Below are 27,622 nucleotides of genomic sequence, written 5' to 3'. Positions count from 1 at the left end.
TGAAACAAACTTGGGGATTTATTATAAGGATATTTGGGCTATCTCACAGAAAAGTCCAATAATCAAGGCAAGAAAACAGCAGAGATGAACCCAGACTTCAAGACAAGAACCAGATCCTGGAACCCAGCCAGGATGCTCATGACTTGGCTTCCGTGGTGGCTTCACACTTCTCTCATTGCAGCTATGCCTCCTCATGTGGTAGAAAACACAGCCACTGACACCACTCACACTTATGAACCAAAGCTTCGGTTGTTAAAATTATACAGACAAACAAGAGTCCTAGCTTTCCAGAAGCTTCCTAATGGGAAAGATAAAACATGCAACAATTTTATCACCAGTGACAAATACATGTACAAGTTCACATAGGTTGAATAGGTATTAACAAGGAACAAGGGCATTTCAGTGGCAGTAGATCAACAAAAAAGCACACACACATAAAAACGTAAAATGAGAGATTGTGGAACTCTCAAGTAGTTTAAGAAAGCAAAAACAAAACAAAACAAAAACTGTAAGAGGAAAGATAAAGTATTCAGAAATTATGAACAGGTATGGTTTTGTATAAAAGTCCTCATATACCATGAGGATATTACACCTTAAATCCACAATGTGTGTGTGTGTGTGTGTGTGTGTGTGTGCATGCACACACGCATGTGCTCAGTCATGTCCAACTCTTTGCAATCTCATGGACTGTAGCCCACCAGGCTCCTCTGTCCATGGGACTTGCCAGGTAAGAATACTGGAATGGGTTGCCATTCCTTCTCCAGGTGGATCTTCCTGATCCAGGGACTGAAGCCATGTCTCCTGTGTCTCCTGCAATGGCAGGTGGATTCTTTACCACTGAACCACCTGGGAAGCCAAGCCTACAATTAGCCACATGATATTTCAATACAAGAGTGTATAATCAGAATTGCATCTTAAAATAACTAGTATATGTAAGTGCAAAAAATGGACTGAAAGGATGAAAAGGGCAAAAAATATGCATACAGCTGCAAAAGTAATGACTGAGTTAGTTAACTGGCATGCAGGCCAGCACTAGGTGCTCAGCATCTGAAAGCTTGTTGGTATTATGTTTGTAGACTGACAAACTCAATGAAATTGACAATCTGGGTACATACTGGAGTAAATGACCAAATGACTGAGATCTCAAGTGTAGGGTCCAAATGTCTATGGATGTATACTTTGCTATGTAATACAGATATTGGTAGATATGTCTGGTATTCTTTGGGTTCATTTCATCTCAGGGTTCTACATGTGATGAAAATGTCACATGAAATCAAAATATCAGGAACATACAGATCTATACAGATAATGGTGTCTGAAAATATCAAAGCCCACAAAGACAAGCTGAACACAAGGCAATCCTGGTATAGGTCTCAGAATTCATAGACGGGACCTCCAGAAGATCCAGTACTTAGTGTAAGGAATAGAATAGAAAGTGTGCGCTGCAGGATTGCTTCCACACCAATGGAGGAACCTGGGTGGTGAAAGAGGAAGGGAAAGGAGATGCTCCTCCTCAAGTATTACATCTAAATGTCATTTATTGAGCTTCACAAAACCAGAAGTAAATCCAGCCTAACTTTAAAATTGGCTTTCTTCTTGATGCAGCATTTGTAGTAGGAATCAGTGAGGGGAAATATATTTTTGTGGTTTACCAAGGTGACTTAAAAACATGACACTAAGAATTTCTAATTTTAGAATCAGAGGCCTCTTGTGACCCTTCAGAAGACAGAATGCCAGGTGAGTTCTACACCACACACCTGGGATGTGGAACATCAGGTATTTTGATAAACAAAACCCCTGCTGCCAGCATCAGCCCTGACACAGGATGACTGACACCAGATCCTTAGGAAACACATTTGCCCTTGGGAAAACACATTCGCCCTTGGGATTCGATCCAAAGGCCAGTGAAGTTTCATCATCTCATAAAGGAAGTTCTAAGATTAACTGCTTAGTAGTTCAAAAATAATCTAGAACAGGAGTGAGCAAAACTAGGAAGTTTTTAGACAACAGACTCCTCAGCCGAATCCAAGACCCAACAAGTCAATCAATGGGCTGAGGAAAGAGACCCACGATAGATGGAAAAGAAAAAAATGTGGGGGGGTGGGGAACAAAACAAAACCCAACAACCCACAAAGTAAAACACCACACTGTAACTACTCGTTCCTTTACAAAGGTCTGTTTCACCAACCTGGTAAAATGACCTTAAGGTATTAGGGAGAAAAGTAGGAAGTCCATAAATTTATGTATGAATAAAAATTTGGGAAATAGGACTTTGTTGAAATTCTGGTACAATAGTTCATAAAATTACCCTCATTTATTTAGTATTCCAATTTTCCAACAATGATGTAAAATTGTAGGTAAAGAAAAAAATACTGCTAGAATCAAAGGTACCAAACACCACACTGGTAAGACGACTTGTGCATGAGAGAAGGCCTGATTTTTTCAAGTATGGAAACAAGGTCAATGCTAGACTTTTCTGAATTTCACCATCATACAAAAAACATAGTTGATTTTGTCGAACAACATTATAAAGAGATTGCTACAAAATTCTAAATAAACCTAGGCATGGTTCGTGCATTTTCAGAAGGAACCACCCTTATAAAATGGTAAGCACACATGGGAACTTTCTCATGTGCATGATACAACAGGTGAAACGCAAGTGAAACACTAACATTTCCAGTGATGAAATAATAAAAAGCTTGATTTCTGATACCTGTCTGGTAATCACAGAAATCTGCAGGAAGGCAAAATAGGCTTCCTGGGATACATCAAAAATATGGTTCTCACCACAAAATCCTTTATATTTTATATTCTCTGGATAGTGATTCTCAAATACCTAGTTTCTTCATCTAATTTTTATGGAATATTTTACAAAACACCAAAAACATAATAGCAGCACACAATATTCATGACAATTCATCACAGTAAATTAAAATACAAGTTGTACTTGGGTGACATAGCACTTAAGATACACACACTGGATGCATGGAGGCACCTCATTACACAAGGAGGGCATTCTGCTCCAAGTTAATGCCACTGAGCAGGAGTGTAGAGCCACAGTTCATTCTCCTCACAATTTACTCGTGCCATTCTGCAGTTCTACACTAGAATACTTATTAATCAGGTTTTATATAAACTGTTTCTCAGAGTCTAGGATCCAAAAGACTTTATATAATGTTGGCTTTTGCTACTAAAGAGAAAGGTCAGTGCCAATAATACAGCCTTTTATAAACTAACAAATCATAAGGAAATGTGTTGATATTACTCATGCTACTTATTGAGCAGTAAGACATGTCCTATGAGTTATCATTTTTATAGTATTATTAAAATAGAAAAACCAGTGGCACATGGTATGTCTTGATAGACATCAGAGGCACTACAAGGCATGTACATCTCATGCTCCCAATTACATTACCATATGTAATTCCAAACTACAAAACACAGCCTGTGACACAGGAAAATAAGCCATAATTATATACCATGGAGAAATTTTGTATTCCAATGACTCAATTTATTCACATTTTTAGAAACTTCACACTTGAGCCTTAATATAATTTAGAACCAGTTATTTTTGGTACCTATGTCTATAAAGAGTGCGTGGCTTTCTGATAGTCACAGTATTCTTCTGTACTGTTAATTTTCTACTGAAAAAGGTTTGAAAGGTTTTTGAAATCCACTGCAATTCATAGGGTCATTCTCCCTCTGAATTCTAATATAATAAACACATTAATCTGCTGAAAGCTTCCCCAACATACCTATTTGGAGTTCCTAACTTAAAAGTGTACTCAGACATATAATGTGATGTAACTATTATCTGAAAGATTTACCATAACTGATGAGGTAAGATCTCTGTCAAAGACTAACATTAACACCATTCTTAGGATTTCTTTACTGTATGAGTTCTCCGATGATTAATAAGCTGTGACTTTTGGGAGAAGGCTTTCCCACACTCACTGCATTGAAAAGGTTTCTCTCCTGTATGAATTCTCTGATGATTAACAAGCTGTGACTTCTGAGAGAAGGCCTTTCTACATTCACTGCAACTGTAGGGTCTCTCTCCTGTGTGTGTCCTCTGATGTGGTATGAGGTGTGACTTCCGCGAGAAGGCTTTGCCACAGTCGCTGCATTCAAAGGGTTTCTCTCCTGTATGTGTCCTCTGATGATTTATGAGACTTGATCTCTCCCTGAAGGCTTTCCTACATTCACTGCATTCATAAGGTTTTTCTCCTGTATGAGTTCTCTGATGTCTAATTAGTTCTGATTTTTCAAAGAAAGCTTTTTGACAAAGACTGCATCCATACGGTTTCTCTCCTGTGTGAATTCTCTGGTGAGTATTGAGCTGTGACTTCTGGGAGAAGGCTTTTTCACAATCCCTGCATGCATAAGGTTTTTCTCCTGTATGGGTTCTCTGATGTGTTGCAAGACTTGACTTTTCACCAAAGGCTTTCCCACATTCATTGCATTCATAGGGTTTCTCTCCTGTGTGTGTCCTCTGATGTGATATGAGATGTGACTTCTGACAAAAGGCTTTCCCACACTCACTGCACACATACGGTTTTTCTCCTGTGTGAATTCTCTGGTGATTAGTAAGGCTTAATTTTTCACTGAAAGCTTTCCCACATTCACTGCACTCATAGGGTTTTTCACCTGTATGAGTTCTCTGATGTCTGACAAGCTGGGATTTCCTGCTGAAGGCCTTCCCACACTTAGTGCATACAAAGGGTTTTTCTCCTGTGTGTGTCATCTGATGTGATAAGAGGTGAGATTTCTGGGAAAAGGCTTTCCCACACTGGATGCATCCATGAGGCTTCTCTCCTGTATGGGTTCTCTGATGGTTAATAAGACTAGACCTCTCTCTGAAGGCTTTCCCACATTCACTGCATTCATAGGGTTTCTCTCCAGTATGAATTGTTTGATGTCTAATTAACTCTGATTTCTCAAAGAAGGCTTTTCTACAATCACTACATCCATAGGGTTTTGTTCCTGTGTGGGTCCTGTGATGTGTGACAAGCTGTGACTTCCTGCTGAAGGCTTTCCCACATTCTCTGCATTCAAAAGGTTTCTCTCCTGTATGAATCCTTTGATGATTGATGAGATTTGACTTTTCACTAAAGGCCCTCCCACATTCAGTGCATCCATAGGGTTTCTCTCCTGTGTGTGTCCTCCAATGTGATATGAGATGTGACTTCCGGGAGAAGGCTTTCCCACACGCACCACATTCATATGGTTTCTCTCCTGTATGTGTCCTCTGATGGGATGTTAGCTGTGACTTTTGGGAGAAGGCTTTCCCACATTGGCTACAATTGTAAGGTTTCTCTCCTGTATGAGTTCTATGATGTGTAATAAACTGTGACTTCTGGGGAAAAGTCTTGCCACATTTACCACAGCCATAGGCTATTTCTCTTATATGTCTGCTCTGATGTTTAATGAGACTTGATTTCTTACTGAAGCGTTTCCTACATTCACTGCATTCATAGAGTTTCTCCCCTGAACGACTTCTGTGATATATGATAATCTGTGACTTCTTATAGCTAACTTTATCACATGCATAGTATTTTAACCAAGTATCAGTTTCCTCAGTCTTCGTATGGAGAAATAATTTATCAAATATGTTTAAGTCAGCTGGTTCCATTCTTCCATAGTTTGCTTTCGGAATAAGAAAATCTAAATGATGTTTTAAAATTAACCCATCTATGTCACCTTCTTTGTTTGATTTCCTTAAAGGAATAAAGTTTGTGCTCAGATTAAACTTTTTTCCAAGTGCATCACATTCATGATCTTGTTTCATATTTTTAAACTTCTTGTTATCCTTGTGCCAAGTCATGTGACCATTTACTTGAAAGACTTGATCTATGAAGAAAAAAAAATCCTGTAAGTTCTTCCATGGTTGTGCTTACTGAATAAAAACCTAGAAATGCTATTTGAGGGAATCAATGCTTTTTAATGTTTAGTTTCCTAATATGACTGCAATGTCTAACCTCCAGGTATTGAAAAACACTTTAAACAAGAACAGAAAGCAGACAGTAGATTAAGTTTGAATGAAACTGACCACCAACTTGGGGCAAAGGGTGTAATCACTGAACAGGCTACATGGGCTTACTACACAGGTCCTCAGTGTCACCTGCCTCCCTTCAGCCACACTCAGAGGACACTGCAGCTCAGGTCAATTGTGGGGCCTAACCAGGGTGCCCACATCTCTCCACCAAGAGATGGAGATGGGCTGCAAGTGCCTTCTTGGGCCATATGCAGGTATGCCAGATACTCTGGAGCCCTAATGTTCCCTGGGGCCATACTCAGTCACTGGGAGACAGGAGGCAGAGGGTGGCACTAGATTTCTGGTCCCTCAGAGGGTTCCCAGAAGCATACTGTTCATGCATTCCTCTCTCACGCCATCTCGCTTCCCCTTCTCCCACTAACACTGTGGAGATCACAGTCCCAATAAGTATCTCAGGGTCTGCTTTTGAGGGTCCTTGAATTAAGTCAGTGTCACACAACAGGTAACGAGGAGGAGGGCCCAGCTGATCAGAGCAGTGCTGGATGCTTGGTGGTGCCACATAACTCACAAAAGAAGATGAGAACCGGGATCTACACTAGCTAGCAATTTGGGAAGTTCAGACTAGACTTAGTTTTAAGTGAGAATAGAGAAGTCTTTCAAAAGATGTTTTCCAAAGGTAAAAAACTTAGTGAAAAAAAATGGCAGAAAGAGGTAATTCTATATACTCCTTGTCTAAGCTACAGAAAAAGCACAACAGAACTTGACCAGCCAAGGGGAAAAGTGGACCAACAGTTTGGGAGGAATGATAATCCATTTTCTGACATAATAAGGCTGAACAGAGAGGGTTTCCCATCAGAGATACCCAAAGCGAGGAAAAATAAAGCCCTGATGGTCAAGCACAGGTGTCTTTGACCACAGAGAGGAGGAAGGACAGGAGGAGATTAACCACATCAGGGGACAGAATACCTAATAAGAAGTCAAAGTCCCAGATGTGAAAGACTGGGAGTAACATCATGGGCCAGACCAGCTGGAAACATTTCACTTCAAGCTACAAGCAAAGAAGCCACATGTAATGTGATTCACTTCAGTAGCTCATGTTAACTGTTCTGAATCACCATTAAAGCTTTGAGATTTTGAAAAGAGCCCTCTAAGGCACATTTCAAGGATGCCAACCCCCACCCAGCTGAGACTGACTTCCACTTTCTCTCCTCTGCCTGGTCTTCATACACTCACCTAGTGAGTCTGAACTTGGAATTTCTCCATCTCCTGTCCATGGCTCTTCTCCTTGCTCCAACTTAAGGATGACACCAGGTTTCATAACTTCATACCCTGTTCAGGGAAAATGACAAAGACCTTGGCCCCTACTGCATGGCCTTTGAGGCCTCTGAAGAATGAGCAAGGTTTAGAATGAGCTGACCCAATGAAGCTACCCTCATGAATACCAACAAAGTAAACAATCCTCAGAGGAATAGTAACAGTCTCCCCAGTGGATAACAAAGTCTAAGAATCTTTGACTTCTATAACTCAAGTCCAAAACCATAAACCCTACAGAGGCTCTGTAGTTGGTCTGCCCTGGTTCAAATTCAGGCTCTTTCATTTCCGAGCTATCATGCCTTGGGAAAAATACTTAACTTTTTTCTTTGTCTCAATTTCCTCATGAGAAAAAAAAAAAAAAGCAACACACCTGCCAGACAGGATTGCTCTTACGATTGAGTCAATATAAGAACAATATGTGAAATTCAGTAAATTACATGCCTCAGGAGCTTTGTGGCTGTTCAGTCACTCAGTCGTGTCCAACTCTTTGCGACCCCATGGACTGCAGTATGCCAGGCTTCCCTGTCCTTTACCATCTCCTGGAGCTTTCTCAAGCTCATGTCTACTGAGTCAGTGATGCCATCCAACTATCTTCAATCTTTCCCAGCATCAGGGTCTTTTCCAATGAGTTGGTTCTTCACATTAGGTGGCCAAAGTATTGGAGCTTCAGTTTTAGCATCAGTCCTTCCAATGAATATTCAGGATAGATTTCCTTTAGGATTGACTAGTTTGATCCTCTTGCAGTCCAAGGGACTCTCAAGAGTCATTTCCAACACCACAGTTCAAAAGCATCAATTCTTCAACACTCAGCCTTCTTTATGGTCCAACTCTCACTCACATCCATATATGACAACTAGAAAAACCATAGCTTTGACTATACAGACCTTTGTTGGGAAAGCCTCAGGAGCCTCACTACCACTATTACTATTAGCTCCAGAGGCAGCACAATGAAATTAAGACTTCATTATTGGAAGGTGAGGTTCAAATACTTTCCCTGGGACTTTCATAGACCAAGAACTTTGATCTCTAAAATTTAGGTCCAAAAATCATTAAAATTTTGCAAGTCCCAGAGCTCTCAGAAACTAAAAAACAAGCATGGTACTAGAGACAATACAAGGTCTTCTGGGCAGTTTTTCTGTTTTTTGGCCATGCCACGAAGCTCTCAGGATCTTAGTTCCCTGACCAGGGATTGAACCCGGGCCCCCTGAAGTGGAAGCACAGAGTTCTAACTGCTGGACTGCCAGGGAAGTCCTGGGTAGCTTTTCTTACCTAGTGACACGAGACTGCTATAATTCTCCAACATGACATCCTTGTATAAGTCCTTCTGATAGGGGTCCAGTAGTTGCCATTCCTTCTGGGTGAAGTCCACAGATAAATCTTCAAATGAGAATGACCCCTATAAGAGCACAATCCTAGTGAATCAGAAGCAGGAATCACTAGGTGATGTAGGAAACAAGTACCAGAGCTTGAACACATCATTCTTATCATGGTAAGTTACAGAATGTCTATTGGGTCCCAACTTTTGCACTCTATTTTGTGGGATAAAAAGCAATTATGCATTCTTTCATCCCCTCATTTACATGAGAACTGAAATACATGACTTTAAAATTTCCAAATCACCAACAAAGTTTTCACTGAATGTCAGATTTGGCACCAGAAGAGGCGCTGACAAAAGAAAGATAATAAAACAATATCCTCAAAAACTTCTTAGGTTGTAGACATATACAAATGTGTACATTTATAAACAAAGCAAGCTGCTTTAAGAGTTGAGGCAGAAAGGCCAGTGAGGGCATGACATGGGTCAGAGAGGGAGCCCAGCACTCCATCTATGGTCATATCAGTCTCTATTGAAGAGGTGATATGTGAAATAAGTTTTAGGAAATTAGTAGTGGTTTCCATAGAAAAGGGGGTACAAAAGCATTCTGAGTGACAGCAGGTCCAAAATGGGGACCCAAACTGCTAGGGTTAACACAGTATAAACAGTTCAGTCAGACAAGGTCACAGGGTACATTGTAGTGACTGGACTGCAGGCCACAGTGGGAGCAAGGCAGATGTGGTTACCACACCTTCTCACTGCTGACAATTAGCCATTAGAGCTTTTACAGGATGGAAATGATATAACCTAATTTAGATTGCAGAAAGATATCCAGACATTTTTAAAATTAATTTTAATTATTTATTTTTATTTTTGACTGCTCTAGATCTTTGTTGCCATGTGTGGCCTTTCTCTAGCTACAGTGCACAGGCTGCTCAGTGAGGTGGCTTCTTCTGTTGCAAAGCACAGGCTCTAGGGCACATGGGCTTTTGGTAGTTGTGGCATGCAGGCTCAGTAGTTGTGGCATGTAGGCTCTAGAGCAAGGAGGCTTAAGTAGTTGTGGCTCACAGGCTCTGGAGTGTAGGCTCTGTAGTTGTGGTGCATGGGCTCAGTTGCCCCATGGCATGAGGAATCTTCCCAGACCAGGGATAGAACCCCTGTCTCCTACATTACCAGGCAGATTCTTAACCAATGGACCACTAGGGAAGTCACGGTATCTGGATTTTAGATCAAGATGGATTTCTGTCCCAAAGTCTCCTAAGATGACAAGAAAGCACAAACATATGCTTTTAAAAATTCAAAATACCACCAGAAAATAAAAACCTGACCAAAACAGCACATCACACACTTTGAGAGTGATGAAAGGGAAAAACCTACAATCATGAATACTCTGCCTACCAAGGAACTTGTTCAGATTTTATAGAAATCAAAAACTTTACAGACTAAAGAAACCTAAAAGAATTCAGCACCACCAAACCAGCTTTACAACAAATGACAAAGGAATGTCTCAAGGTGAAAAAGAAAATTAAGAAATGAGAAAGTCCACCAGTAAAGGCAAAAACACACAGTAAAGCTGGTAATCCACACACAAAGCTGGTAAGAAGGTTAAAAGACAAAGCTAGTAAAATCATTTATCAATAAGCAGTTAAGGGATCATAAAATAGGTGTAAAATATGATAACAGTAGGGAGGAGAACACAAATGCAGGCTTTTAAAAATGCATTTGAAATTATAAGATGAGCAACTTAAAGTAATCACATATACACATTGCTATACAAAGATCTCATGGTAACCACAAATCAAAAAATCTGTAATAGATATACACACCAAAAAAGAAAAAGGGATACAAGTCTAACACTAAAGAAAGTCATCAAATCACAAGAGAAGAGAACAAAAGACAGGAAAAAGGAGACTTACAGAAACAAATCCAGAACTTCTCTGTTACAAGACAAAAGAGGACACTATATAATGATTAAGGGATCAATCCAAGAAGAAGCTATAATAATTGTAAATACATATGCACCTAACATAGCACCTCGATGTATAATGCAAACGTTAACAGACATAAAGGGAGAAATTGACAGTAACACAATAATGTGCTGTGCTGCTGTGCTCAGTCACTTCAGTCATACCCTACTCTTTGCAACCCTATGGACTGTAGCCCACCATGGTCCTCTGTTCACTGGATTCTTTAGACAAGAATACTGGAGTGGGTTGCCATTTCATTCTCCAGAGGATCTTCCTGACCCAGGGTTTGAACTTGCATCTCCTGTGTCTCCTGCATTGCAGGGGGATGCTTTACCACTGAGCCACTGGTTTTATATATTACACACACACACACACACACACACACACACACACACACACACACACATAAATTAGGGGACTTTAACACCCCACTTACATCAATGGGCAGATCATGTAGACCAAAGAATCAGTAAGGAAACACTGGCCTTAAAGAACACATTGGTTCTTTAAATTGGTTAATATAAACATAGAGAACAATCCACTCAAAACCAGCAGAATACACAATCTTTTCAAGAGCATGTGGAACATTCTCCAGATCACTGCAAAACAAGCTTGCATAATTTTAAGAAAACTGAAATCATATCAAGCATCTTTTGCAACCACAACATGGTTGAGGTTAGAAAGAAAAAAAAACAAACTGCAAAAAACACAAGAACATGGAGGCTGTAATATGCCAGTAATTCAATGGACCACTGAACAAATCAAGGAGGAAATAAAAAAAAATACCTAGAGACAAATGAAAATAAAAACATGATGACCCAAAACCAATGAGATGCAGCAAAAGAAGTTCTAAGAGAGTTTATAGTGATACAAGCTTACTTCAGAAAACAAGAAAAATCTCAAATAAACAAGCCAACCTTACATGTGAAGCAACTAAAGAAAGAAAAACAAAATCCAAAGTTAGTATAAAGAAATCATACAGATCAGAACAGAAATACCTGAAATAGAGATAAGAAAAAAAAAAAGGAAAAGATCAAAGAAACTAAAAATTGGTTTTTTTAAAAGACAAAACTGACAAACCTTCAGCCAGACTCATCAGGAAAAAAATCAAGAGGGCCCAAATCAATAAACTCAGAAATGAAGTTACAACCAACACTACAGAAATAGAAAGGCTCATAAGAGACCACAAGTAACTATACGCCAATAAAATGGTCAACTTGGAAGAAATGCAAGAAAAAGACATACAAAAAGGCAAAATGGTTGTCTGCAAAGGCCTTACAAATAACTGAGAAAGGAAGAGAAGCTAAAGGCAAAGGAAAAAGGAAAGATATACCCATCTGAATGCAGAGTTCCAAAGAATAGCAAGGAGAGATAAGAAAGCCTACCTAAATGATCAGTGCAAAGAAATAGAGGAAAACAATGGAATGGGAAAGACTAGAGATCTTTTCAAGAAAATTAGAGATACCAAGGGAAAATTTCATGCAAAGATGGGCTCAATAAAGGACAGAAATGGTATGGACCTAATAGAAGCAGAAGATATTAAGAAGTGGCAAAAAATATACAGAAGAACCATACAAAAAAATCTTCATGACCCAGATAACCATGATGGTGTAATCACTCACACAGAGCCAGACATCCTGGACTGCGAAGTCAAGCGGGCCTCAGGAAGCATCACTACGAACAAAGCTAGTGGAGGTGATGGAATTCTAGTGGAGCTATTTCAAATTCTAAAAGACGATGCTGTGAAAGTGCTGCACTCAATATGCCAGCAAATTTGGAAAACTCAGCAGTGGCCACAGGACTGGAAAAGGTCAGCTTTCATTCCAATCCCAAAGAAGGGCAATGCCAAAGAATGCTCAAACTACTGCACAATTGCACTCATCTCACACGCTGGCAAAGTAATGCTCAAAATTCTCCAAGATGGGCTTCAACAGTACGTGAACTGTGAACTTCCAGATGTTCAAGCTGGATTTAGAAAAGGCAGAGGAACCAGAGATCAAATTGCCAACATCCACTGGATCATTGCAAAAGCAAGAGAGTTCCAGAACAAAATCTACTTTTGCTTTATTGACTATGCCAAAGCCTTTGACTGTGTAGATCACAACAAACTGTGGAAAATTCTTCAAGAGAAGGGCATACCAGATCACCTTATCTGCCTCCTGAGAAATCTGTATGCAGGTCAAGAAGCAACAGTTAGAACCAGACACGGAACAATAGACTGGTTCCAAATTGGGAAAGGAGTACGTCAAGGCTGTATACTGTCACCCTATTTATTTAACTTATATGCAGAGTACATCATGTGAAATGCTGGGCTGAATGAAGCACAAGCTGTAATCAAGATTGTTGGGAGAAATATCAATAATCTCAGATACGCAGATGATACCACCCTTATGGCAGAAAGTGAAGAGGAACTAAAGGACCTCTTGATGAAAGTGAATGAGGAGAGTGAAAAGGTTGGCTTAAAACTCAACATTCAGAAAACTAAGATCATGGCATCTGGTCCCATCACTTCATAGGAAATAGATGGGGAAACAATGGAAACAGTGGCAGACTTTATTTTGGGGGCTCCAAAATCACTGCAGATGGTGACTGCAGCCATGAAATTAAAAGATGCTTGCTCCTTGAAAAGCGTCTTTTCAAGATAAGCTATGACTAACCTAGACAGCATATTAAAAAGCAGAGACATTACTTTGCCAACAAAGGTCCATTTAGTCAAAGCTATGGCTTTTCCTGTAGTCATCTATGGATGTGAGAGTTGAACTATAAAGAAAGCTGAGCACTGAAGATTGATGCTTTTTTACTGTGGTGTTGGAGAAGACTCTTGAGAGTCCCTTGGACTGTAAGGAGATCCAACCAGTCCATCCTAAAGGAAATCAGTCCTGAATATTCATTGGAAGGACTGATGCTGAAGCTGAAGTTCTAATACTTTGGCCACCTGATGCAAAGGACTGACACTGGAAAAGAGCTTGATGCTGGAAAGATTGAAGGCAGGAGGAAAAGGGGACAACAGAGGATGTGATGGTTAGATGGCATTACCAACTTGATGGACTTGAGTTTGAGCAAGTTGCAGGAATTGGTAATGGACAGGGAAACCTGGCATGTTGCAGTCCATGAAGTTGCAAAGAGTCGGACACGACCAAGCGACTGAACTGAACTGGAAGAAATGGACAAATTCTTAGAAAAGTATAATCTCTTAAGACTGAACCAGAAAGAAATAGAAAATATGAACAGATCAATTACCAGTAATGAAATTGAATTAGTAATTTAAAAACTATCAACAATAAAAGTCCAGGACTAGATGACTTCACAGGCGAATTCTACCAAACATTTAAAAAGTTAATACCTATCCAAACTGAAACTACCTGAAACTATTCCTAAACTTGCAGAGGAACACTTCCAATCTCATTCTATCAGGCCATCATCACCCTGAAACCTAAACCAGACAAAGGTATCACACACAAATAAAGAGAATTACAGGCTGATATCACTGATAAACATAGATGCAAAAATCCTCAACAAAAGACTAGCAATGTGAATCCAACAATATAGCAAAAGGATGGATCATACACCCTGATCAAAATGAGTTTATCCCAGGGAGAGAAGGATTTTTCAGTATCTGCAAATCAATCAACATGATATACCACATTAACAAACAATAGAATTAAAACCATATAATCATCTGAATAGATGCAAAAAAGGCTTTTGACAAAATTTAACACCCATTTATGATAAAAACTCCACAAAGTAAGCGTAGGAGGAACATACCTCAACATAATAAAGGCCATATATGACAAACCCACAGCTACCATCATATTCCATGGTGAAAAGCTGAAAGTATTCCTTCTAAGATCAGGAACAAGACAAAGATGCCCACTCTTGCCACTTTTATTCAACAGTTTTGGAAGTCCTAGCCATGGCAATCAGAGAAGAAAAAGAAATAAAAGGAGTCCAAATCTGAAAAGAAGAAGTAAAACTGTCAGTTTGCAGAAGATATGATACTATACATTGTTGTTTAGTTGCTCAGTCATATTTGACTCTTTTGCAACCCCATGGACTACAGCCTGCTAGGCTCCTCTTTCTGGGATTTCTGTCTGGACAATCTTGCATGGGATTTCCCAGGCAAGAATACTGGAGTGGGTTGCCATTTCCTTCTCCAGGGTATCTTCCCAACCCAGGTATTGAACCCTTATCAACTACCAAGTCTCCTGCAGTGCAGGCAGATTCTTCATTGCTGAGCCACTGGGAAAGTCCCTGAAACTATACACAGAAAGTCCTAAAGATGCCACCAGAAAACTACTAGAACTCATCAATAAATTTGGTAAAGTTTCGGATACAAAAGAAATACACCAAAATTCATTGCATTTCTATACACTAATAGTGAAATAACAGAAAGAGAAATTAAGGAAACAACCCCATTTACTACTGCATCAAAAAGAATAAAATACCTAGAAATAAACTTATCTAAGGAGGCAAAAGACCTGTGCTCTGAAAACTACAAGATGCTGATGAAAGAAATTAAAGGTGATACAAACAGATGGAAAGATACACTATGTTCTTGCATTGGAAGAATCAATACTGTTAAAATGACCATAATACCCAAGACAATCTACAGATTCAATGCAACACCTATGAAATTAGGGCATTTTTCACAAAACTATTAATAGAACAAATAGTATTAAAATATGTATAGAAACATAAAAGACCCCAAATAAGCAGGAAAGAATCTTTAATAGAGCTGGATGAATCACACCCCCTGACCAGACTATACTACAAGGTACAGTAATCAAAACATTGTGGTACTGGCACAAAAGCAGACATATACATCAATGGAACTATATAGAAAGCCCAGAAACATACCCACACATTGACTAGGGTCAATTAATCTACAACACAGTAGGGAAAAACATACAACAAAGAAAAGATAATCTCGTCACTATGCAGTGCTAAGAAAACTGGGCAGTTACACGTAAATGAATGAAAGTAGAACCTTCTCTAACACCACATACAAAAATACACTCAAAATGGATTAAAGACCTAAATGTGAGACTGGATGCTATGAAACTCCTTGAGGAAAACACAGGGAGAACACTTTTTGATATAAATCTCAAAAACAGTTTTTTGGATCTGTTTCCTAGAGTAATGGAAATAAGGCAAAAATAAACAAATTGGACTTAATTAAACATAAAAGTTTTTGCACAGCAAAGGAAACCAGAAACAACATTTAAAGACAACCTACAGGATGGAAGAAAATATTTGCAAGTGATGTGACTGACAAGGTCTTAATTTCCAAAATACACAACAGCTCATAAAGCTCAATATCCAAAAAACCACAACAATCCAATCAAAAAATGGGGCAGAAGACATTAATAGACAGTTTTCCAAAGAAGACATATAGATGGTCCAAAAGTACATGAAAAGATATGTACCATCACTAATTATTAAAAAAGTACAAATCAAAACTACAATAAGCTATCACCTCACAGCAGACAGAATGGCCATCATCAAAAAGTCTACAAATAATAAATGCTGGAGAGGGCATGGAGCAAACGGAACCCTCCTACACTGTTGGTTGGAATGTAAATTTGTGTAGCCACTATGGAAAACAGTACGGAGGCTCCTTGAGAAACTAAAAATAGAGTTACCACAGACTTGGCAATCCGACTCCTGGGCATATATCCAGAAAAGACGAAAACTCTTATTTGCAAAGATACAGGCACCTCTTAAGTTCACAGCACTGTTTACAATAGCTAAGACAAGGATGTGACCTCAATATCCATGGAAAAATGAATGGATAAAGATGTGGTACATATATACACAGTCACAAAAAAAGAATGAAATCATGCCATTTGCAGCAACATGGATGGACCTAGAGATTATCATGCTGAGAAGTCAGTCAGACAGAGAACGACAAATATTATGATATCACTTATATGTGGAATCTAAAAAAGTAATACAAATGAACTTATTTATAAAACAGAAACAAAGTCACAAATATAGAAATCAAACTTATGGCTACCAAAAGGGAAAGGAGGGAAACGTGAAGGGATAAATTAGAAGTTTGGGATTAACACATACACACTACTATATATAAAACCCCATTGATAACCAAAAAGGACCTGCATAGGGAACTATATTCAATATCTATAATAACCTATAATGAAAAAGAATCTGAAAAAGAATATATATATGCATATATATATAAATGCTATAACCTGAAAGTAACACAACACTGTAAATCACCTATACTTTGATTAATAAAATACTTATAAGAGATTGTTCATATTAGTATTACTTATAAAAACTATATTTATATAACAAATATACCAAAAAGTATAAATATTCCAAGTGTCCTTTAAGTGGTGAATGGATATATAAAAAGTGATATATCCAATATAATGGAATAATAATCAACAATAAGAATGTATTTCTGACATATACTAAAACATAGATGAACCTCAAAAATACTATGCTAATTGAAAGAAGCTAGAAACAAAAGATTACACATTTATAAAAATCCATTTATATATTTCCAAAAGGAAAACCTATATAGACAGCAAGCAAATTAGTGATTGCTTCAGGCTGGGGATGGGAGGAGGAACTGACTGTAAATGTCACAAAGATTCTCTTGGGATGACAGAACCCTTCTAAAACTGGATTGTGATGATGGTTATATAACATAAAGTTACTAAAAAAATTACTGAATTATACACTTGTCAGTGATGTCAGTGGATCCTACTGATATCATAGTTCAATAAAGGTGTTAAAAAGATAACAATATTAATCAATTTATGCCAACATATATGACAACTTAGATGAAATAGATATACTTCTTGAAAAACAATGTACTTAAAAGTGACAGAAGAAAGAAGGTCTGAATTAGTCCTTTAACTATTACAGGAATTAACACTCACAATTTAAAACCTTCCTTCAAAAAAACCTCAAGTTTTAGATGGCTTCAGAGGAGAATTCTTCCCAACATTCAAGGAATAAATAAGATATCATATAAATTCTTTCAGAGAATAAAGAGTGTAAACGTCTCAACTCATTTTATATGGCCAGCAGACCTCTAATCCCAAATCAGACAAGAACACAGCAAAAGAACAATACAAGCTCTTAGAGAATCAAAATTCCTAACAAAGTGTTAGCAAATTGAATCTAGCCATGCAGAAAAGGGGCTTCCCTGGTGGCTCAGATGGTAAAAAATCTGCCTGCAATACAAGAGACCAGGGTTTGATCCTTGGGTTGGGAAGACCTCCTGGAGAAGGGAATGGCTATCCACTCCAGTATTCTTGCCTGGAGAATCCCATGGACAGAGGAGCCTGGAGGGCTACCGTCCATGGGGTTGCAAAGAGTTGGACACGACTGAGCGACTAACACACACACATGCATAAAAAGTATAATGTGGCCTGACCAAATGAAGTTTCTTTCAGTTATGTAAGATATTGATTCTGAAATCACTATTATATTAACAGAATAAAGGAGAAAAGCCATTATCATTTCAAAATGCAGAAAAGGCATATTGTGAAAATCTGTTCATTGTAAAATACTATCGACAAACTAGAAATAGGAGGAAATTTAATCTGATAATCATAATCTATAAAATATGTAAAGCTAGCATCATACTTAATGGTATAACACTGAGTACTTGGTCTCTGAGGACTAGAACAGCACTGTCCAACAGAATTTCTTGTGACGACTGAAATGCTCATATCTATACCATCCAATATAGTCACTGGCAGCCATCAGTGTCTACTGAATACATCAAAGGTGACTAGAAACTGACTTTTCTATTTTACTTAATTTTAATTAAACAGTATGTGAAGCTAATGGCTATAGGTTATATAACTGGGTTTTGTGCCAGTTTTTTTGGGATGGCAGGTCTCTGTGCTATTAGCGGTGGGTCCCTCCTGAATTTATGGAACAAGGTAACTCACAGTGGGCTGCTGGAGTCTCCAGGTGGACACTGGCCATGCTAGAAGGACCAACCATTGGATTGGAGAGTTGGGGCTTTCAGAGAGATGCTATCAGTCCAACCTCCACGGAGAAGACAGGGCTGGAGGCTGAGTTCCATCAAATGGCCAGGGATTTAATCAATTATACCTACACAGTGAATACCCAATAAAAACTCTGGATATTTCTGCCTCAGGTTAGCTTTCTGGCTAGTAAGCAGACATAGGCCAGGAGGATGATGTATCCTGATTCCACGGGGAGAGGGCACAGCAGCTCTGTTTGGGACCCTGCCAGACATCACTCTGTCTCTTCATTTGGCTGGTCCTAATTTGTGTCCTTTGTAATAAAACTAGTTTTAGGTATAGCACTTTCCTAAGTTTTGTGAACTATTCCATCGAACCTGAGGGGGTCATAGGAACACCCCAAATCTGCAGCCAGTTGGACAGAAGTGTTGTGTGTGGCCTGAGGACTCTCAAACTTATAGCTATCGACTAACGTGAAGGCACTCTTCTTGGGGATGGCGCTCTCACCCTGCAGAGTCTGTGCTAACTCCAGGGGGCTGGTGTCAGAGGTGAGCACCTGTGATGTGCTATGTAGTGCACAGTGCAGGCCTGGGTGTTCCTAATGAGACAAGGGTGTTCCTAATGCCACCTCTAGTCCACAAAGTACTGCAGGAGGTCAGAACAATACAATGCGAGGAACAAGTATAAATACTGAAAACAACATGTAAAACTGTCATAGATGGCATGACTGCATAAAGAAAATCCAAAGACCCTACAACAATTAGAATTAGTTAACTGTGGACATTCTTCTTTGACATCACATCAAAACTGGTCTCACAAAAATGAGCTGCAATGTAGAATCTTCATTCATATAAATGAACTTCTCACACGGTCACATTAAAATCTATTGTTTTATCTTGCTTCTTAATTGGATCATTTACTCATTAATGATTTTACAAATCATGCATTGGCCATGTGGAAAACTGGTTCCCTGAGTTTAAATCTCACACACAAAAAATGGCTTTACCAGTTAATTTTGTAAACATTTAATGCTGAAATAATTCCAATTTTACTAAACTCTCATATAATGTGGAAGCAACTTTTGATAAATTTTTTGACACTCGCATGATCTTGATAACAAAACTCAATAGGGATACTGAAAGAAGGGAAAAGCAAAGGCCAAGATACACATGAATACTGATGTGAAAATCCTAAATAACATCACCAAGCTACTGTACTGAACAAAATATAAAGAAGAAAATATATTAAGAATAAGCTGGAGTTTATCGCAAAAATTCAAGGTTAATTTAATACTTTAAAAAAATCACTGATATTTACTATATTAATAATTAAGAAAAAACATATTATCACCTCAGTAGATACAGATAAAACATATCTGTAAGTGGAAGAATGTACATCACAAGAACTACAGATAACAGAAAAATCTAACAGCTTTTAAAAAGCACATTTATGTTTTTCAAAAAGAAGGACTAGATTTCATAAGGGAGAATATAAAAGTATGAAAAAGAACAAACAGATGAAACAACACACCAAAAATTGAAAAATAATCAGCATTTATTTGTTATAGAATGTCTTAGCAAACTAGGAAGTCAGTTGAATTTCTTTTTAGTAAAAAAAAGTATTGCTGATATTTTTATAAACATGGAAATCTAACCAAATCTAAAGAAAAATTATTAGTTAGTAAATGGGCTTATGAAGTTCCTGAATACCAAGCCAATATGCAAAAATCGAGTATATGTCCATGTTTTGGCCATACTTTTAAAATTATACTGAAATTTTATGATAACTAAATTTTAAACTACTAATTATAGGTCTAGGGCAGAAGATGTACAAACTGAGCTTTGATGTATTTTGTGGTACTAGAGAGCAGCGTTCTAGTTAGTAAATAAAGAAAAATGTTACAAGGAGGGTGTTATCATTTTGCAGCTCCTAATGAAATGATCCATATAAGTAGTGATCATTTAAAGCCATAGCAAGACAAAGAGGGCATCGTGTACAACAACTTCTGAAGCATTCTTGCCAAGAAGTCACACTTGAAACTGATCAAACCTCAGTGTGGAACTTTCTGTGATGATGGAAACATTCTTTACCTGTGCTACCCAGTTTGTGGCTGTCCAATCTGTGGCTACTAAGCACTTGAGAGGGGACAACCATGACAAAGGGATTTAACTGAATTAACTTAAGTTCAGTCGTATGTGGCCGGTGGCTTCAGTACTGGACAGCACATCTCGAATCTACCAATTTACAGGAAACACAGGTGACAACACACCAGTAACACCATGGGGATTCATTACCCACCACATCACTTATTCAGAGCCTTCAGATAGTGAGAAACTATAGATCAATGGCCTGGCCTCTTCAACAAATGGTTTGGATAGAAAAAAATAAGCAGTACCAAGATTAAGAGACAGATCAGCTGCACTGTATGAACTTTACTTAAGAGTCTGAGCAAACAAATGACAGTTTATGAATTTATGAGACTAATGGAAACTTGATAATGGCTGGATTTGATGATATTAAGAAGCTGCCTTCAGGGACTTCCCTGATGGTCCAGTGGTTAAGAATCTGCCTTGCAATGCAGGGGACACAGGTTTGAGTCCTGGTTTGGGAATTAAGACCCTAAATGCTGTGGAGTAACTAAGCCCATATATTGCAACTACTGAGTCCATGTGCTACAACCAGAGACCTCTGTTGTAATGAAAGATCCTGAAAGACGCAGGAAGACCCTGCATGCCACAACTAAAACCTGACACAGCCAAATAAATAAACTTTTTTTTTAAAGCTTTGAAAAAAATAAACTGAGGAAATGGAATGTATATTTCTTAAAAAAGAAGCTGCCTTCATTGAAGAGAAGGTTGCAAATGCAATAAATCTCAGAAACAAGTGAAAGTGAAAGAAGCAAAACACAAATAAGCATGCACAACAGCAGACAAACTAACTGCAGTGTTTGCGTATAAACACTTAGGAATAAAACTAAACAGACAAGCAAGGAAATGGTTACAGAAGCTAGAGTCCTGGTTTCCTCTGTCAGGGAGAAGCTGTGATTGGGAGGGGACGTTCAATTTCTTGAAATGAAATGGTGGTTTCATGGGTATTCATTTGATAACACATTAAGCTGCATTTTATGAACTTTTCTCCATGTGAATTCTGCTTCACAACTAAAGAGGTAAATAAATAAATAATTATGGTGATTAAGTTCGGCTTTGGCATACTACCCTTGGGTCACATTCTGTGGAAAACCATGAAAAATGGCTACAATAGTTTTGTATTTATTACAACGTTTCTCCTGAGGACATTATCACTATATCATTTACTTAAAGGCTTCCCAAGGAATGACCGGTAAATACTTACTTTCCATGAAGAACTTTCCTTTTTCCTTTGGATAATACAATTCATATAAATATATTTATTACACTTGTCGAAAATTTGAGAACCAAGTTTATAGCTCATTCAATAATTATGTAGGACAGTAAGGCTTATAAAAATTGAAACTTTAAGAACTTCTCAAGGCCCTATAGTTATTGCATCACTGCTTTGACTTTGTCCCAGTTTGGATCTTCCATTCTGAGGGTATCTTCCCCTGACTTCTTAACAATGTAATCTTTCCTTTTTCACTCAAGTCTTACATACCTCTTATAATCCCTTGGAAAAATAATGAGGAATAAACACAAACTCACCTGTAACATGGTCATTTCTGCAGCCTGTGTGAGATGATCAGCAAGTCTGAGGTTTGTTCAGTTCTGTGGCCTCTGCTTTTATCCCGAAGCTTGGGAGTGAAGTGTTCAACACCAGGAATGAATTTCTCTGCTGGGAATGCCTTTCTTGTCTCACAGGAGCAGGCTCATTTCTGGGGAACCAGGATCTGTGAACCTGGGGACCAATGCACTTCAATTGGTATATTCACAGTGCACCTAAAATCCCCTCCTTTCTTGCTAGGAAATAGGAGTTCATAATCATTTAAGGCCAGAGTGTGTTTTCTGACACAGGACTACCAGGGACAGAAATAGAATGTGATATGAAAAAACGGCAGAAGTCTACATCTCTGTACACAGATAAAGATTACTCAGCAAAAGCAATCCTGAGATCCGGTTAGCGTCCACTGAGGACACTGAGGAACAGGTGCTGGGAAGGACAAGGTAGCTCTGTGTGTGACAGACTTTTGGAAAGCTTATGTGATTTGTATTAAAACAGATCTAAGTTTTAATCAACTTTTTCCTTTTCCTGGCTTTGTGACTTTGGGTAAGAACAAATAGGAAACTAAGGTTTAAAATCTATAGCCTTCCTAATTTATGTCTGCCAATCATATCCATTTCTACAAGAAGTATGTTAAATTCTCCCAATATTACAGATTGGCCAGTTTTCCCTTGTACTTCTGTTGATTATATGCTTAAAGTTATGTTGTTTGATGCATAGACATTATATATTTCTGGAGAATTACTCTTTAGTCACTATGTAATGCCACGGGGATTCTGAGGAACAAATGAGATATTAAAAGGAAAGTGACTAGTTCCTGGTAATAACAATAGCTCTCACATCTGAGTGCTTTCAATATATAAGACAAAATACTAAGCACTTTATAACAACCCTCACAGACAACCCAAAAGGCATTTGACAAAAAAGCATTTCACATCTCCATTTTATAGAATGAAAAATGAAACTAGAGTGTGCCAATGACTGCACAACTATTAAGTACCAGAAATGAATGCTATTTCTCTTTTTTGCTACGTTCAGGGTTGCTGTCGTTTAGTTGCTTAGTCGTGTCTGACTCTTTCAAACTCCATGGACTATAGCCCACCAGGCTCCTCTGTCCATTGGATTTCCCAGGTGAGAGTACTAGAGTAGGTTGCCATTTCCTTCTCCAGGGATCTTCCTGACCCAGGGGCCAAACCTGCATCTCCTCAATTGGCAGGTGGATTCTTTTATGACTGAGCCACCTGGGAAGCCCTACATTCAAGATATTTACTTCCAAAATCATAAAGTTATTTGTTTGTATTCATGTACACATATGTTCACACACTCACCATACATCCTGGAATTAGCTCTTATTTCCACGCACACATTCCGTCACCTTAGTTCCACAGAGACACAGCTTGCTCATCCCTATGACACACTAAAGCAGCACTTCAGACACCAAACTCTTCCCTTTCATGTCTTCCTGTGATTCAGCCCTTGGTATCAACTCAGAAATACATATTGAGGTTCTTTCCAGTTACACAAGAAATGATTCCTTTGTATACCCTAAATTGTGAAAATATATTCATTTTAGAACTGGAACTGGCACACATAAGAACTAAACAAAGAGACATAATTATTATTACAGAAGTAAAATATGATGACAAAACTTAGAAATGTACATAAGCTAAATAAGAAAAAATTCTTACTTGTGACCAAACATAACCACTCTTAAGAGGTAGTATAAACAATCTGGATATTTTTAACAAAAATATAAGGTCACATTTAAAAACTGTTTTTGCTTTCTTCCCACTATGCAAACCATCTTTCCAGATCAACAGACACAGTACTGTAATATCAACAGCCTTCTTATTTAAACAAATAAAAAGGTAGGATAAAAAATCTATGCATATCAGAAAAAATACATAAAACATAGAAATATACTTGACAAGAAATGTGTATGGCTCATAGGCTAAAGCAAACTAAAACCACCAATGGGGACTATAAAAATAGACTTCCTCACACACAAATTGGTCTTTCTAGGACAGAAAGACTTCATAATTCAGCCCTGAATTATTTATATTTTTTGTCAATTCCAGTCACAATTTCAAAAAAAATTTTTTTAACAAGCAATTCTAAAGTTCATCTGGAAGAAAAAAAGGTACAGGAACACTTTGGACACTTTGGGAAACACAAGATAATGAGTGTACATAGGTCCATGTAATAGTAACATATATTGTACAATTATATTTTTTTTTTGTACAATTATATTTAAAAAAAGTATTTCATACTGTCTCCAGAAAAGATTTACAGCTAAATAAAGCATAACGACCCAAATACATAAATCTCTCATGCAATAAATGTGGCACTTTACATCCAAAGTAAAACCTGATCACTTAATGAATAGGAGAAGTGATTAACACTTGGAAGAAAATAAAGCCAGATATCTATCTCATATATTACAACAAACTACAGTTGACCCTTGAACAATTTGAGGGTTAGGGACACTAGTCCACCTCACCACCCATGCATTTGAAAATCCTCACATAATTAATTTTATAGTCAACCCTCTATATCCAAGGTTCATATCTGCAGATTTAACCAACTTCTGATCATACAGTACTGTGGTATTTATTGAAAAAAATCTGCATAAAAGTGGACCCATGCAGTTCACACCCCTATTATTCAAGGGTCAACTGTACTTTCAGATGGATCAGAACTTAAAGTAATGAAAACCATGATAGTGCCTAAAGAAAACACAAATGAGTATTTGTGTAATTCTGGGGAAAATGTCCCTACACATGCTACAAAGGCAAAAGTCAAAAAATTTTACTTAAAAGCCAATAAATTTAATGATTAAAAAATGGAATAACCTCTGTGTGGTTCAAGAAAAGTCAATCATAATACAAATACACACACATACCCCAGACAAGGAAGATACACCTCTAGTAAATAAATAGGTCATTTCCTTTGTGTTACGCTTTCACTTTATTTCATGAAATAAAAATTAAGCAGACAGGCAAATTCACAATGTGATCTTGAAATTTCCTTTGTCAGAAACTACTTGGCAAAGTTTAGTTGGGTTTCAGTGAAAATTTATCAAGAGTAGAGAGAAATGTTGAAATGAGGCATAAGAATCTGAGGTGGAAAAAGTGTGAGAAGCCATCAGTGTGGTAGTTTTTAAAAACTTCTGATATTAATTGCTCAGCACAATAGATCCGACCTTATTTTCATTTAATTTAAACAAATGCTTTTGCCAGTTGGCTCTTGAGAGAGCTTTCCCTGAGTGCTCTTCCACTAGACTTCCATGTGTTCCTTCAGCAGATGGAAGCCTACCCCTCCGCTATACAGTTTGACCCCTTTTAACTTCATGGGTTTGACTTTACCTCAGCAGCTTCCTGCAGAGCACCGCAGTTCTCCCCATGACATGCTCATGTTCACCTGCAGGAGGAAGGGGCACCGTCATCATCATCCCATAGTTCCCACTCAGCATCAAGTCCTGTGGAATTACAAGGGAAAAAGAACAACGGAAAGTGACATTTACTCACACCTAACATGTGCCAGGCTTCCCTGGTGGCTCAGTGGTGAAGAACTTGCATGCCAATGCAGGAGACACAGGTGGGATCCCTGGGTTGGGAAGATCCCCTAGAGAAGGAAATGGCAACCCACTCCAGTAATCTAGCCTAGGAAATCTTGAGGACAGAGAAGCCTTGCTGACCTGCAGTCTATATGGTCCCAAAACAGTCGGATACAATGTAGCAACTAAACAACAACTATGTGCCAGATGTTCTATACACCATGCTGTCTTTTTTGATGCATTCAGCATTCATTAAGGAAGTCAGTCAGTCAGCCAGTTCAGTCACTCAGTCGTGTCCGACTCTTTGCGACCCCATGAATCGCAGCACGCCAGGCCTCCCTGTCCATCACCAACTCCTGGAGTCTACTCAAATTCTAATACTGCACAAAAATTCATGTGCCCCAAATAGATGATATATGCACAAATGGTAGATTGGGGCCACTGGTTCCATGCAGTCTACCCCAGGGCCTGTGACCAAGACCCACAACAGCAGTAGAAAGAGGGATGGGCAAATGTCTTGGGAGTCCGTTTATATTCCCAGTACACGAATGATACAGTCCCCTGTCCAGAGATGATGGCAACAGGGCAGACTAAGGAGAAAAAGAAGAGAAAGAAAAGATCTCAGGGGCAAGTTGAAAGAACTCCCACAGAAAGGTCAAACTCCCTACATGGGACAAAATATTTCAACTTAACATATCTGTGATAGATTGCAAAGGCTTTAAGCAGGATATGCAGCATAGTCCCAATTTTTTTTTTCTTAAAGGGAACAAATAAGGTTATTAACAATATACACACATTTATTGACTAAAGGATGTACAAAACGTTAGCAGTGACTATTTCCTGTTGATGGGATCATGAATGATTTTCATTTGAATCTGTTTATCAGTACACTCTAAACTGACGACAGTGAACATATTTTAAAATCCTTAACCCAAGAAAACAGGCAAGCAAAGCAGTTTCAGTCCAGCACTATGTGGTTGAAACAGTAAGGAATCAATAAGTAATCAATAAAATAATGTGTTTTAATGATTGCAAAAAGCTTCCACGCTAGAGAAGAAAAAGTAATTTCTTGCCACTCCCTCGTTTTCAGATGAAAAGCCTGAGACCCAGAATTGTGAGTTGACTGTTTCAAGTGGCAGTTGTGGGTCAAAGTCAGAGACAAGGCTTGAGGCCAACGCTGTCCTCACCGCATTAGCAACTGTCAAAGTTGTTTGGGTTTTTTGTTAGTAGAGACGCCCCGTTAAAAATCCTACTGATAAAAGCAGAGGCAAGCTGGGTGGAGCCTGGACGGAGGCGAACAATCGGGTCGCCCCGCGTACACTCCCATGGCGTCCCCACGACTGGCCGTGTGTCCCGAAGGTCGCGGGCGGCCGGCCACGCGCGTGGGAGACACCACCTGTACGAGCCGGTCTGGACGGAAACGTCAAGGCGCTCTGAGCACTGGCCGCGGCGGAGGAAGGGCCTCCCCCCACCGCTGGAGCCCACCGGTGCCCACCGCAACCCAGCCGCTGAGTCCCAGGCCGAAGGGCGGACGCCACCTGCAGCCCTGGCACGACCCCCAGCCCGGCCCCCGCGAACCCTCTCATTCCCCTCCGCCCGCCCCACAGGGATCCAGCCCCGGAACCTGCAAAAAACGCCTCGGACCACGGACGCGCCGAACGGGGACCGGGACCCAAGTGACCGCCCCGCCCCCGGGCTTTGCGCGACCCGGGCGGATCCGCGAGATCCCGACGGCCTGGAGCCTAGCCGGGGAACAGCGCGCGCACAAGCACGCGGACACTCGCACAGTGGCCTCTCGCGTAGTGGCGA

The 27,622-nt window shown here is 39.0% G+C and overlaps 1 protein-coding gene across 6 annotated transcripts; it reads right to left on the bottom strand.

Annotated features, from left to right (window-relative positions):
* ZNF84 (zinc finger protein 84) lies at positions 1–27,622 on the bottom strand. 6 transcript variants are annotated; one of them, XM_043488024.1, is made up of 7 exons: positions 27,438–27,622; positions 25,623–25,735; positions 23,586–23,802; positions 22,242–22,434; positions 8,579–8,705; positions 7,229–7,324; positions 1–5,850 (listed from the first exon to the last, which is right to left on the bottom strand). In XM_043488024.1, exons 4-7 carry the CDS (start codon positions 22,254–22,256, stop codon positions 3,878–3,880), a joined length of 2,211 nt encoding a protein of 736 aa, XP_043343959.1. In that variant the 5' UTR covers positions 22,257–22,434; positions 23,586–23,802; positions 25,623–25,735; positions 27,438–27,622; the 3' UTR covers positions 1–3,877. The 6 variants fall into 6 exon arrangements, with proteins under 6 accessions (XP_043343959.1, XP_043343978.1, XP_043343987.1 ...); XM_043488043.1 differs by having other exon boundaries at positions 23,586–23,743; XM_043488052.1 differs by lacking the exon at positions 27,438–27,622 and adding an exon at positions 25,785–25,800 and having other exon boundaries at positions 25,623–25,677.

Source organism: Cervus canadensis, chromosome 1, assembly GCF_019320065.1.
Source record: "Cervus canadensis isolate Bull #8, Minnesota chromosome 1, ASM1932006v1, whole genome shotgun sequence".
Classification (NCBI taxonomy): Eukaryota; Metazoa; Chordata; class Mammalia; order Artiodactyla; family Cervidae; genus Cervus; species Cervus canadensis.
The sequence above is the reverse complement of the archived record's forward strand: the minus strand, read 5'-3'. Positions and strand labels throughout refer to the sequence as shown.

Coding starts and splice junctions, on each gene's coding strand:
- ZNF84 (XM_043488024.1), bottom strand. Junction 7,325..8,578: donor TAGCAGTCTCGTGTCACTAG/GTAAGAAAAGCT, acceptor TTCCCTGAACAG/GGTATGAAGTTATGAAACCT. Junction 5,851..7,228: donor TCCAAGTTCAGACTCACTAG/GTGAGTGTATGA, acceptor TTTTCTTCATAG/ATCAAGTCTTTCAAGTAAAT.